The sequence below is a fragment of the Heterodontus francisci genome, chromosome 1 (genome assembly GCF_036365525.1).
Source record: "Heterodontus francisci isolate sHetFra1 chromosome 1, sHetFra1.hap1, whole genome shotgun sequence".
NCBI lineage: Eukaryota > Metazoa > Chordata > Chondrichthyes > Heterodontiformes > Heterodontidae > Heterodontus > Heterodontus francisci.
In genome coordinates this window covers 137,744,670-137,757,309 of record NC_090371.1, presented here as the reverse complement: position 1 = coordinate 137,757,309, position 12,640 = coordinate 137,744,670, and the positions used below count along the sequence as shown (strand labels likewise).

At 42.7% G+C, this 12,640-nt stretch overlaps 1 protein-coding gene across 4 annotated transcripts in view; it reads left to right on the top strand.

The window, feature by feature from the left end:
• Positions 1-4,389, top strand: part of ube2kb (ubiquitin-conjugating enzyme E2Kb (UBC1 homolog, yeast)) — an 89,395-nt gene extending 85,006 nt beyond the window's left edge. For all 4 annotated transcript variants that reach the window (XM_068036551.1, XM_068036571.1, XM_068036561.1 and 1 more), the window contains one exon: positions 3,344-4,389. In XM_068036551.1, coding sequence (XP_067892652.1) covers positions 3,344-3,418 — 75 coding nt within the window. In that variant the 3' untranslated portion in view covers positions 3,419-4,389. The remainder of the gene's footprint in view (positions 1-3,343) is intronic.
• The last annotated feature ends 8,251 nt before the right edge of the window (positions 4,390-12,640 follow it).

Here is a 12,640-nt window from a genome sequence, read left to right as displayed (position 1 = left end):
GGCATTAGCTATGAGGAGAGGTTGGATAAAATCTGATTGTTTTCACTGGAACGATGGAGGTGGAGGGGCGACATGATAGAGGTTTACAAAGTTATGAGCGGCGTGGATAGTCAAGCTTTTTCCCAGGGTGGAAGAGTCAGTTACTAGGGGACATAGGTTTAAGGTGAGAGGGGCAAAGTTTAGAGGGGATGTGCGAGGCAAGTTCTTTACACAGAGGGTGGTGAGTGCCTGGAACTTGCTGCCGGGGGAGTTGGTGGAAGCAGGTACGATGATGACGTTTAAGAGGCATCTTGACAAATACATGAATAGGATGGGAATAGAGGGATATGGTCCCCGGAAGTACAGAAGGTTTCAGTTTAGGCAGGCATCAAGATTGGCGCAGGCTTGGAGGGCCGAATGGCCTGTTCCTGTGCTGTACTGTTCTTTGTTCTTTGCACCAAATGCCGTTCACCCATCACCCCTGTGCTCAGGGACAGTTGCTGCCAGTCGAGCAGCGCCTCACTTTAAAAATTGTCGTATTTTCAGATTTCGCCGTGGCCTTGCCCCTGTCTTGTCTCTGTAATCTCCTCCAGCGCCACAGCCCTCTCAGATATCTGTGCTTCTCCTCTTAAACATCCCTGATTTTAATAGCTCCACCATCGTGGCCATGAATTCCCTCCCTACACCTCTCCGCTTCTCTATCTCCTCCTTTAAGACACTGCTTAAAACCGTACCTCTTTGACCAAGCTTTTGGTCATCTGCCCTGATATCTCCTTATGTGGCTCGGTGTCATATTTTGTTTTATAATGCCCTGTGAAGTGCCTTGGGATGTTTTATTAGGTAAAAGGTGCTGTATAAATATCAGTTGTTCTTGTGCATGATGATTAAAAAGGAATCTGCTCCAAAGATTCTGCTAATACTGTGCTAATGGACCACCAGGCTTTATATGAGCTCTGCCTGAATTAACATTGCCTGATTTAACTTTCGGGAGAAGAAACAAAAGAAAGTGCCTAAGGCCGTAGCAGTGATTCTGCGTGTGAAGGGACAGTCCATATTTGATATAATGGGTAATGAGCCAGGTTTAGCTGGCAGCCTAATGATCCATGAACATTCATCTAATAGCAATCATAAAATGATGGCGTTCAAACTTGTGTTTGACAGGGTGAAAAGCAAAACAGCTACTAAGATTCTAGATTTAGATCAGGCTGCCTTGAATGGGATAAGACAGACTGTCCACAGTAGACTGGGCAAATCTGTTAATGGCTGAAACAACGGAAGGTCAGTGGAGGTGATCAAAAATAATTTACCATGTTTCAGAGCCTATTTATACCACAGCTGAGGAGATGGTGGAGTAGAGAGCCACATATCCAAGTAAGAGCTATGAATAGATTAAGTGAGTGGACAAAACAGTGGCAATGGATTTCATTATAGACAGGTTTGAGGCCATCCAACTTTGGACTTCGAAAGTAATCTGATCTACCCTTTTTAAACAGCTAATAACTATATAAACAGTTGAGGTCAAAAGAGACTTAGTGGTCCATGTACGTAATCATTAAAGTGTCATAAACAGGTACAAAAAAAATTAAATGGCTAATGGAATGCTTCATCGGACGGGGTATTGAGTACAAGGGTTGGCAGGTCATGTTACAGTTGTATAAGACTTTGGTTTGGCCACATTTGGAATACTGCGTACAGTTCTTGTCGCCACATTACCAAAAGGATGTAGATGCTTTGGAGAGGGTGCAGAGGAGGTTCACCAGGATGTTGCCTGGTATGGAGGGGGCTAGCTATGAAGAGAGGTTGAGTAGATTAGGATTATTTTCATTAGAAAGACGGAGGTTGAGGGGGGACCTGATTGAGGTGTACAAAATCATGAGAGGTATAGACAGGGTGGATAGCAAGAATCTTTTTCCCCAGAGTGGGGGATTCAATTACTAGGGGTCACGAGTTCAAAGTGAGATGGGAAAAGTTTAGGGGGGGGATATGCGTGGAAAGTTCTTTACGCAGAGGGTGGTGGGTGTCTGGAACGCGTTGCCAGCGGAGGTGGTAGACGCGGGCACGATGGCGTCTTTTAAGATGTATCTAGACAGATACATGAATGGGCAGGAAGCAAAGAGATACAGACCCTTAGAAAATAGGCGAAATGTTTAGATAGAGGATCTGGATCGGCGCAGGCTTGGAGGGCCGAAGGGCCTGTTCCTGTGCTGTAATTTTCTTTGTTCTTTGACCTTTATATCTAGAGGACTAGAATACAAGGGGTAGAAGTCATGCTTCAGCTATACAAAGCTCTTTTTAGAGGACACCTGGAGTACTGTGACCAGTTTTGGGCACCACACTTTAGGAAGGATCAATTGGCCTTGGAGGAAGTGTAGCGTAGATTTGCTAGATGATACCTGGAGTCCAAGGGCTAAATTATTTAGAAGATTAAGGGGTAATTTGATTGAAGTTTTCAAGGTAATAAGGGGAATTGATGGGATCGATAAAGGGAAATTATTTTCGCTAGCCGAGGCGTCTAGCATTAGGGGACATAGCCTTAAAAATTAGAACCAGGAGAAAGGTTAGGAAACACTTATTTACATGCAAAGGGTGGTAGAAATTTGAAACTGTCCTGCAAAACAGCAGTTGATGCTGGGTCAATTGTTAATTTTAAATCTGAGATTGATAGATTTCTCTTAACCAGGAGTATTAAGGGATATGGGGTAAAGGATATGAAGTTCGGCCACAGATGATTTCGTTGAACGGTGGGGCAGGCAGGAGGGGCTAATGGGGCTAGTCCTGTTCCTTGGTTCTTGATATGTCAGAGTTGCACTACCTGACTGCCCATAAAATGGCTTCCATTTATACTTTTTTATAAATCTTTGACTCCATTTGATGATGTAATAAGCTTTGAGGAATTGTGCAGCAAGTGAGATATTACTATTAACAGTGTATGTATTGTGACATTTTGTGGTATTCAGATTGACATAATCCAGAAGTGGTCTCATTGTAATTTCTTAGAGAAGCATGATAAGGCATATAGCATGGAGTTATGCTACTGTAGTACATCTGATTTCTTACTGTTCATGAAAACATATACTGCAGGGAAAAATTTCAGGTCATGGTGGTTTAAAAGTTTGCATGGCTCAGTTTAAATTAACAGACTAAATTTAACTAGGCTGTATATGTAAAGCTTAGTTATGGACTATGTACGAATTTTATGCAATATTGTTTGACTTCGTACATCTATTATTCCATGGTCTGCACTTGGCCAATCAGTCATTTGTGGTAGACCTATTACAGATGTAATTATTGCTCATTTAGAATTACAAAATGTAATCTTGCTGCTTTCTACTGCAGATTTAAACTTATTGTATTTTTTCTACAGAATGCAGTAATAGTGGCCTTGTCTTCACAATCCTGGGACGTGGAGTGTGCAACAGAACGACTGCTCAGTAACTGAGGAATTTGGGATTGCTCCTGTAGCCCAGATGCCCTTTCATTGACAAACACTTCTGCCCTTTGTTCTTTCTGGGTTCTGCATAGATTCCATTTTAAACATCACTGTAATATGTGATCGCTATAAACGAGACTGGATTCGATGCTCTGTAAATAAAGCTCTCAAAAGATCTGTGTAAATTAAAACAAAGGGGAAACGTGAAATACTTTTTAATTTTTTTTCCTACTCTGCATTGTAAGGATCCTGAGTTTGAGTTGCATTCATTCCTGAAGATGACACACACACCTGCTTTAGTACAGTTTAACAAGGTGACCAAGGCTTTCAATTGCATCAGTTTGTTTTTGATAAAAAAAACGTGTAATGTGGCCTGCATCTTAGAAAATGGTTGTTTTCTATTTTTTGAATGTGTCATGGCTGTTATGTAGCCATTACTTGGGTAATACCTCTGATCAGAGTTTCTATTTAGTTTGCTATTTAGTGAGAGGCTGCTTCACTCTTTAACTCGTGCATTAATGCCACGATTAATGTGACGACGTTTTCGAATGTTAAGTTTTCATGGGTATCAAATTAAAGGTTGAAGCGTATACCTGATCATGAGTAGATTACTTGATTATCCTCCCATGATTACATTGTTCTACAAAAGGTTTTGCTATGACACAATCAAAAAGAGTTTGACAGGCTAGGTTTTCTTAAATGGTTGTAGCTGTTAAGTAATGCGATCACTATTTTGAATTACTTAACAGGTGCTTAAGTATTCACTCCCTACTTGTGATTTACAATTTCTATAATCTACTCTGGAGGCTGTGGTGGCTCTTCTCTTGCTGTATATAATTTAAAGTTCACGTAGAAATAGAGGTGTTATTGATCAGATTGTCTGCACTCTGTCCAGAATCTCTGAAAATTCAAATAATGGGATATTTCCTGTATATACAGCCAAGCTTTCTATTCGTATTAAAATGGTATTTCATCCTAAAGGTTTTCACTAACGTTGGGGTCATTTAATATAATAGTTGATTTCTCAAAGTTTGAGACATGTATTAATTTTGCCATTGCTGAATTGAACAGTGATTTTTTTAAATTTGTGATGACAGACTAATGGCTGATCATTGGCTGATAAAATGTGCCCTTTTGACAAGTATAATATGCATATTTGTTAAAAACCATGTTTTCTGAAATTTCATAATTGTGAAGTTTTTAAAGGTCTATTTGTCTATATCTTCAGAAGGGTTTGGTCTTTTGATGAGTGCTTGTTGGATAATAGAACAGGGGTTAATGTAGCTTTATATATTTAGAAAATGCCTATGTTTTTATTTAACTGAGATACAGTTCACCTTTTTAAAGCTCTGTCACCATGGAACTGTGATTTAAGCACTTTCAGATTTCAGTCCTTAGACTCTGAATTTGTGCTAAGGAAAGGCTTTTCAGCCCTTCAGTCTTGTTTCATGTAATAGGCTGGTGCATTGTGACTTATTTAAATTTATTCTCTGGAACTGCAACTCCATCTGTTTTTTTAAAAAAAAACTTTTATTACATTTAAATGGCAACCCTTATACTGTCCTACAAATTCTCACCCTTGTCCAAAGTCCCATATGCAGTTCTTAAGCTGTAATAGACTGCTAAAGCATTCATGTAAGCAACCTGTGGTAATCGTTGTTTTCTCTCCTTGAAGAGCAACGCCTCGGCAATCTTTACTCTTTCTCAGCTTTGCTTATGAACTTGCACTGCAGGAAAAGCACCTATGAACCAATATCCCTGACGGGGAATTAGTTGGTTTTCTTACTTTATTTCCTTAATACATTTTCAATGAAATTTGTTCATTGCTGGTGTATAGTTCTGTAGGTGGTAGTTGCTGTTTGACCCTTCTTAATGGCCATTTTCCATCAAGACCAGGAGGAAGAGGGCATCATAGTTGGTCAAGGGCCTCTGGGTCGTAAACATGAGTAGGAATCATTGTTGGTTGTGTCCTCCTTTCAGACTGGAAAGCTGAGGCCAATTTTAATGTGACAGTGCAATTAGCTGACTCATCATAGACCACACATCAAATATACTTAACTGACAACTAAAGCAGATGTCTTATTTACTCGCTGAGCTATTGACTGGATGACCAGAGTTAAAGAAAATGTGTGTCATTCTGTATAGAAATGAGAAATTTCACCAACCTGGGCACGTTAGTCACAGCTCCTCTCTAGCTTTCCTTCCATAAATGTAGTTGCTATTAAACTTTTTCTAGAAAGGGCCTTTCAGATCTTTTGGTAGTTGCAAGATGATCTAGGCATCTTGTAAAAAGTTTTTTTTTAACCTTTGCCGTATTCTCACATTAAATCAGTATTGTAGTATAAAATATAGAATAGACTTCCTTTTTGTTAATAGTTTTAGTGGACTTGGAAGTAGCAGCCTTCTGCTAGTCCTTGCCCCATCTCCAGTTTATGGCTATTTTGTATTAAAACATTGGGTTTCAAACATTGTGTATGGTACTCCTGCAAATATTAACACACTTCTGTGGATCCCTATAGATATTGACACATCTCTGAGGACCCCTATCCTGTTATGGCAGGAAAATGTGCATTAGTATTCATAGGAACAGAAGTAAGCCACTCGGTCCCTTGCCTGTGTGCTGTAATTCAGTTCGATCATCTGCATCTTAATTTACCTGTCTTGGTTCCATATCCCATGCTACCCTTGCCTAATAAAAATCTAACACGCAGTTTTGAAATTTTCAATTAATATAGCCTCAATGGCTTTTTGGGGAGAGAATTCTGGATTTCCACTACACTTTGCATAGCGAAGTGTTTCCTTAGATCTGCTGTGAATAGTCCAGATTTAATTTGAGTTTTTCCCGATCCATCAAAAATTACAATCATAAACACCCCAATTATATCAACCCTTAAGCTTCTATGCTCAAGGGAATACAAGTCTTGCATAGATTTGTGATGGATAGGTAATGCCTGACAAACCTGATATTTTTTTATGAAGAGGTGACTTGAATAGTGGGTAGCGGAATGTCTAAGGCTGTAATTTATATGGATTTTGAGAAAGTATTTGGTAACAGAGCCTGTTGGCTAAACATGAAACTCTTGGAATGGAGGGCAAATCATTGACCTAGTTAGGAAATTGGCAGAAGATGGCGAGTAGGGATAAGGGGCAGGTCCTCAAATTGGTTGTATGTGTCTAGTGCTGTCCCTCAAGGATCTGTGTTGGGTCCTAAGATATTCACGTATTAATAACTTGGATGATTTAGAACGCCCCATATCGAAGTTGGCCGATGACCGAAAGATGGCATTTTGGGGGGCGGGGGTGTTGAGGGTGGCACGAAACACTTCACTGCCAAAGGAAGATGGGTTGTGGTTGTTGGAGGCCAATCATCTCAGCCACTGGACATCGCTGCAGAAGTTCCACGGCAGTGTCCTCGGCCCAACCAGCTTCAGCTGCTTCATCAATGATTCTCCCTCCATCATAAGGTCAGAAGTGGGGATGTTCGCTAATGATTGTAGTGTTTAGTACCATTCATGACTGTTCAGGTACTGAAGCAACAAAACCTGGACAATATTCAGGCTTGGGCTGACAAGTGGCAAGTAACATTTGCACCACAACAGTACCAGGCAACGACTATCTCTAACAAGAGAGAATTTAACCATCTGCCCTTGACATTCAACAACATTGCCATTGCTGAATTCCCTACTATGAATAGCCTGGGGGTTACTATTGACCAGAAACTGAACTGCAGCAGCCACATACATACTGTGGCTCCAAGAGCAATTCAGAGGCTGGGAATTCTGTGGCGAATAACCCACCTTCTAACTCCCCAATTTCCGCCATCTACAAAACACATCAGGAGTGTGATAGAATACTCTCCACATGCCTGGATAAGTGCAGCTCCAACAACATTTAGGAAGCTCAACACCATCTAGGACAAAACAGTCCCCTTAAATGTTTACTCCCTTCACAACTGACACACAGTGGTAGTAGTGTGTACCATATACAAGAGACACTGCAGTAACTCATCATGCTGCCTTCAACAGCACCTTGCAAACCCAAGACCGCCTACCTAGAAGGATAAGGGCAGCAGATACATAGGAACATCACCATCTGCAAGTTCCTCTCCAAACTACAAACTAACCTGACTTGGAAATATATCACTGTTCCATCATGGTCGCTGGATCAAAATGCTGGAACACTGCACCAGCACGGTGGATGTACCTACACCCCAAGGACTGCAGCAGTTCAAGGCGGCGGCTCACCATCACCTTCTCATGGGCAACAAATGTGACACCCACATCCCGTGAAATGAAAAAAAAATTTTGTATTCCTTGAAATTTAGAGGAAGTGGGGTGATTTGATGTGAGGGCAGGTTAAAGGAAGTCTGGGAGGAATCCCTGATGAAAACCCCTACTGTCCGGTCAGACAAACCTAAAAAATATGAAAAGTTAGACCCATCCTCCTACGTAAATGCAGTCTCTAGAAGCACCCCACTAGATGTGCTAACAGCATTTACAGGAACCTGCAGAGACAATGAAAGAGCTCTAGGGGGCAAAGAAACCATGGGGATGATGCCCCACCTAGTCAAGTGCCACAGCCAAGTCTGTACAAATACCTACAGGTAGGAGTGTCCCAGAGAACAAAGGGACGATTAACAAAGAATCCTCACCCACAGTCAGAGGAAAAGGTAACCACCCACTACTAACTCCTGAGAAAAAAGGGGAAATTAAAGCAGCACTGGCACCCAGAAAAGACCATTTTAATATGCTTTAAGATTGGTGAATGAATGGAAACGAATGAGAGAAATGCATGGTTTTTCTTCCTGTATCATATTTCTCTCAAATGCTGTAATGAAATGCGCCATTTTTTTCAAATTGCATTTCATTCCCCTGGGTGTGGAGGAGTCAGGCAAGCCCCCCACCTGCCAAGACTGAGGCACACATTATTTCGCCACATGAACATTAAAACTTAAAATTATGGCTGAGAAGAAGAGGGCCTATCACAAGGAATTGCCAACCCCCTGACTGGAAAGATATTTGCATGCCAGCAGACAGTGTTGGAACAAAGGACCCAATCCTTGCTTTGCCAATACACAGAAGTGGTCAGGCTAGTTTAGGCACATGACTAACTGGCTGTTTGAATTTGAACTTGCTGAGAAAGAAACTCAAAGCTGTTCGTTCTTGGACTGGAAAAGACTTCTCTCCTGTCTGCGTTCATCTCGTTCTCACCAGCTTCGGAAACCATTGAAGACACGTAAACTCAAAGAGAGAAAAGTCTCCCACATGAACAAGGTTTAAGGAGAATACGAGGCCCCAACGAAAAATAAGAGTTATCTACAATAAAAGACAGTACGGTGAGCTGGAATCACAGGAACAGTAACAAGAAACCCCCTTCAGAGATTGCCTCAAAGCTCTCTACATTATTTCCCTTCTGCTCTTTCCTGTCCCTATTTGCATGTGTGTATTGCGTGTGAATGCTAGCATGGGCATGTTGTGTATCCGTAGGCGTTAACCGAATTAGAGTTTAAGTTTAAATAAATGTCACTTTTCTTCCTTAAACTAAAAAAACCTGGTGTCCTCATTTCTTTGCCTTATAATTGGAAAGTGGTAAACAAGGATTCACCAAGGGGGGAGCTCAAAACACAAGTGTGTTTAAAAATCAAACCTTGTTACAATAAGACCAGGTGAAGGCAGTAAAAGACGCCTCGACACCTTTCTCACCTGGTCGTAACAACCTACACATGTGGACTTTCGGGGAGGTTAGAGGTTGCTCAGTTTTCTGTTGCTCAGTATAGAGATGAACTCAAACACTTCTGGAAAACATGTTGGCACCGTGCAGGGGCCAGCTTATTTTTTGATATTAAGAAGTGGTCAGTTTTCTTTCTATGTGCTTTCCTTACTATATATAAGTGAAGACTTTTCAGATATGTAACAATCCTTTGGGCAATTTTGTTTAATTTTGATGTTAAGGGCAGGTTTACCAACTGCCAGTTAATTAAATAAGTTTCATCTTCATTATTTAAATTTCAGCTGCCATTTTCCTCCCCACATTTTCAGATTTTTATGCAGACAAGCCGTGGAATGGGTACATGTTACAATTGACAGCTGCTGTTTTTCTTTAACTGCATTTTCAAATTGGTACTAAATGCAAACCATCCTGTGTGTAATGTATAGGTAGTATAAAAATATTAATCAGATTGTTCACTGATAGTTAACCCTCAATCCTTTCTGTGATACTTTGACCTGATGTCAGGATTTATGTGCAGACCTCTATTTTGCATGAAACTGCAAGGGGCTGCTGATTTTATTTTTGGCAGTGATATTATCCGATTATCTCCATCTATTTCCCATTTACCATCATGTTTTAATGTACCCTAATTTTTATGTAACTAGACCTATGTAACTAGAGCTCTGAGCGTCCATTCATGTGAACATTTTGCCTGTCATTCCAGGCCTGAGCCCCTTAAACTATTTACACTTTTGCTCTTTCCCTTTAACTTTTCTTTTTACTCCTCCAAAATTCTCTTCATGTCCTGCCTCCTTTCAATTCTCCACTCTCAGGTACCCTGCCCTCCCAATTTCTTACCCAACCCTACAGTACTCCCACTGTCCCAGGCTTGACTCCCTACTAGATAAGTCTACAGTTTCCCCCTCTCTTGGCATCCTCTGACGGGCTCATCAAGGGATTTGGCCCTGGCTCATTGTGAGCAGCAACCTCAATTGCCCATCCCACTGCCTTGTCAACCTTCCCGCGTACAGTGCCCACGAGGAGCTAATCTTGCCAATCTTCTTGTCCAACTCACCCCTTCCACTGACCCTGTGGACTCTGCCAATGGATTAACTCTCACCACTCCTCTACACATTGTTTTATTCGTTTCATGGGATGTGGGCGTCCCTGACCAAGCCAGCATTTATTGCCCATCCATAATTGCCCATGAAAAAGTGGTGGTGAGCTGCTTTCTTGAACCGCTGCAGTCCATGTGCAGTAGGTACACCCACAGTGCTATTAGGAAGGGAGTTCCAGGATTTTGACCCAGCGACAGTGAAGGAACGGCGATATAGTTCCAAGTCAGAATGGTGTGTGGTTTGGAGGGGAACTTGCAGATGGTGGTGTTCTCGTGCATCTGCTGCCCTTGTCCTTCTAGGTGGTAGAGGTTGCGGGTTTGGAAGGTGCTGCCTGAGTAGCCTTGGTGCGTTGCTGCAGTGCTTCTTGTAGATGGAATACACTGCTGCCACTGTGTGTTGGTGGTGGAGAGAGTGAATGTTTGTAGATGGGGTGCCAATCAAGTGGGCTGCATTGTCCTGGATGGTGTCAAGCTTCTTGAATGCTGTTAGCATCCATCTAGGCAAGTGAAGAGTATTCCATCACACTCCTGACTTGTGCCTTGTAGATGGTGGACAGGCTTTGGGGAGTCAGGTGGTGAGTTAATTGCTGTAGGATTCCTAGCCTCTGACCTGCTCGTGTAGCCATGGTATTTATATGGCAACTCTAGTTCAGTTTCTGGTCATTGGTAACCCCCAGGATATTGATAGGGGATTCAGTGATCATAATGCCATTGAATGTCATGGGGAGATGGTTGGATTCTCTTATTGGAGGTGGTCATTGCCTGGCACTTGTGTGGCACGAATGTTACTTGCCACTTATCAGCCCAAGCCTGAATATTGTCCAGGTTTTGTTGCATTTGTACACTGATTGCTTCAGTATCTGAGGAGTCACGAATGGTGCTGAACATTGTGCAATCATCAGTGAACATCCCCATTTCTGACCTTATGATTGAAGGAAGGTCATTGATGAAGCAGCTGATGATGGTTGGGCCTAGGACACTACCCTGAGGAACTCCTGCAGTGATGTCCTGGAGTGAGATGTTTGACCTCCAACAGCCACAACCATCTTCCTTTGAGCTAGGTACGATTCCAACCAGTGGAGAGTTTTCCCCCTGGTTCACATAGACTCCAGTTTTGCCAGGGCTCCTTGATGCCGTACTCGGTCAAATGCTGCCTTGCTGTCAACGGCAGTCATTCTCATCTCACCTCTTGAGTTCCGCTCTTTTGTCCATGTTTAAACCAAGGCTGTAATGAGTTCAGGAGCTGAGTGGCCCTGGTGGAACCCAAACTGAGCGTCACTGAGCAGGTTATTGCTAAGCAAGTGCTGCTTGTTCGCACTGTCAATGACACCTTCCATTACGTTACTGATGATTGAGAGTAGACTGCTGGGGCGGTAATTGGCCAGGTTGGATTTGTCCTGCTTTTTGCGCACAGGACATACCTGGGCAATTTTCCACATTGCTGGGTAGATGCCAGTGTTGTAGCTGTACTGGAACAGCTTGGCTAGGGGCGCAGCAAGTTCTGAAGCAAAGGTCTTCAGTACTATTGTTAGAATGTTGTCAGGGCCCATAGCCTTTGCAGTATCCAGTGCCTTCAGTCATTTCTTGATATCACGCGGGGTGAATCAAATTGGCTGAAGACCGGCATCTGTGATGCTGGGGACTTCAGGAGGAGGCTGAGATGGATCATCAACTTGGCACTTCTGGCTGAAGATTGTTGCAAATGCTTCGGCCTTGTCTTTTGCACTGATGTGCTGGGCTCCCCCATCATTGAGGATGGGGGTGTTTATGGAGTCACCTCCTCTAGTTAGTTGTTTAATTGCCCACCACCATTCACGACTGGATGTGGCAGGACTGCAGAGCTTAGATCTGATCCGTTGGTTGTGTGATTGCTTAGCTGTCGATTGCATGCTGCCTACGCAGTTTGGCATGCAAATAGTCCTGGGTTGAAGCTTCATCAGGTTGACACCTCATTTTGAGGTATGCCTGATGCAGCTCTTGGCATGCCCTCCTGCACTTTTCATTGAACCAGGGTTGATCAAACGGCTTGATGGTAATGGTAGAGTGGGGAATATGCCGGGCCATGAGGTTGCAGGTTGTGGTTTAATACAATTCTGTGGCTGATGGTCCACAGCGCCTCATGGATGCCCAGTTTTGCATTGCTAGGTCTGCTCGAAATCAATCCCATTTAGCACAGTGATAGTGCCACCCAACACGATGAATGGTATCCTCAAAGTGAAGACGGGACTTCGTCTCCACAAGGACTGTGGGGTGGGCACTCCTACCAATACGGTCATGACAGATGCATCTGCGGCAGGCAGTTTGGTGAGGATGAGGTCAAGTATGTTTTGCCCTCTTGTTGGTTCCCTCACCACCTGCCACAGACCCAGTCTAGGAGCTATGCCCTTCAGGACTCGGCCAGCTCG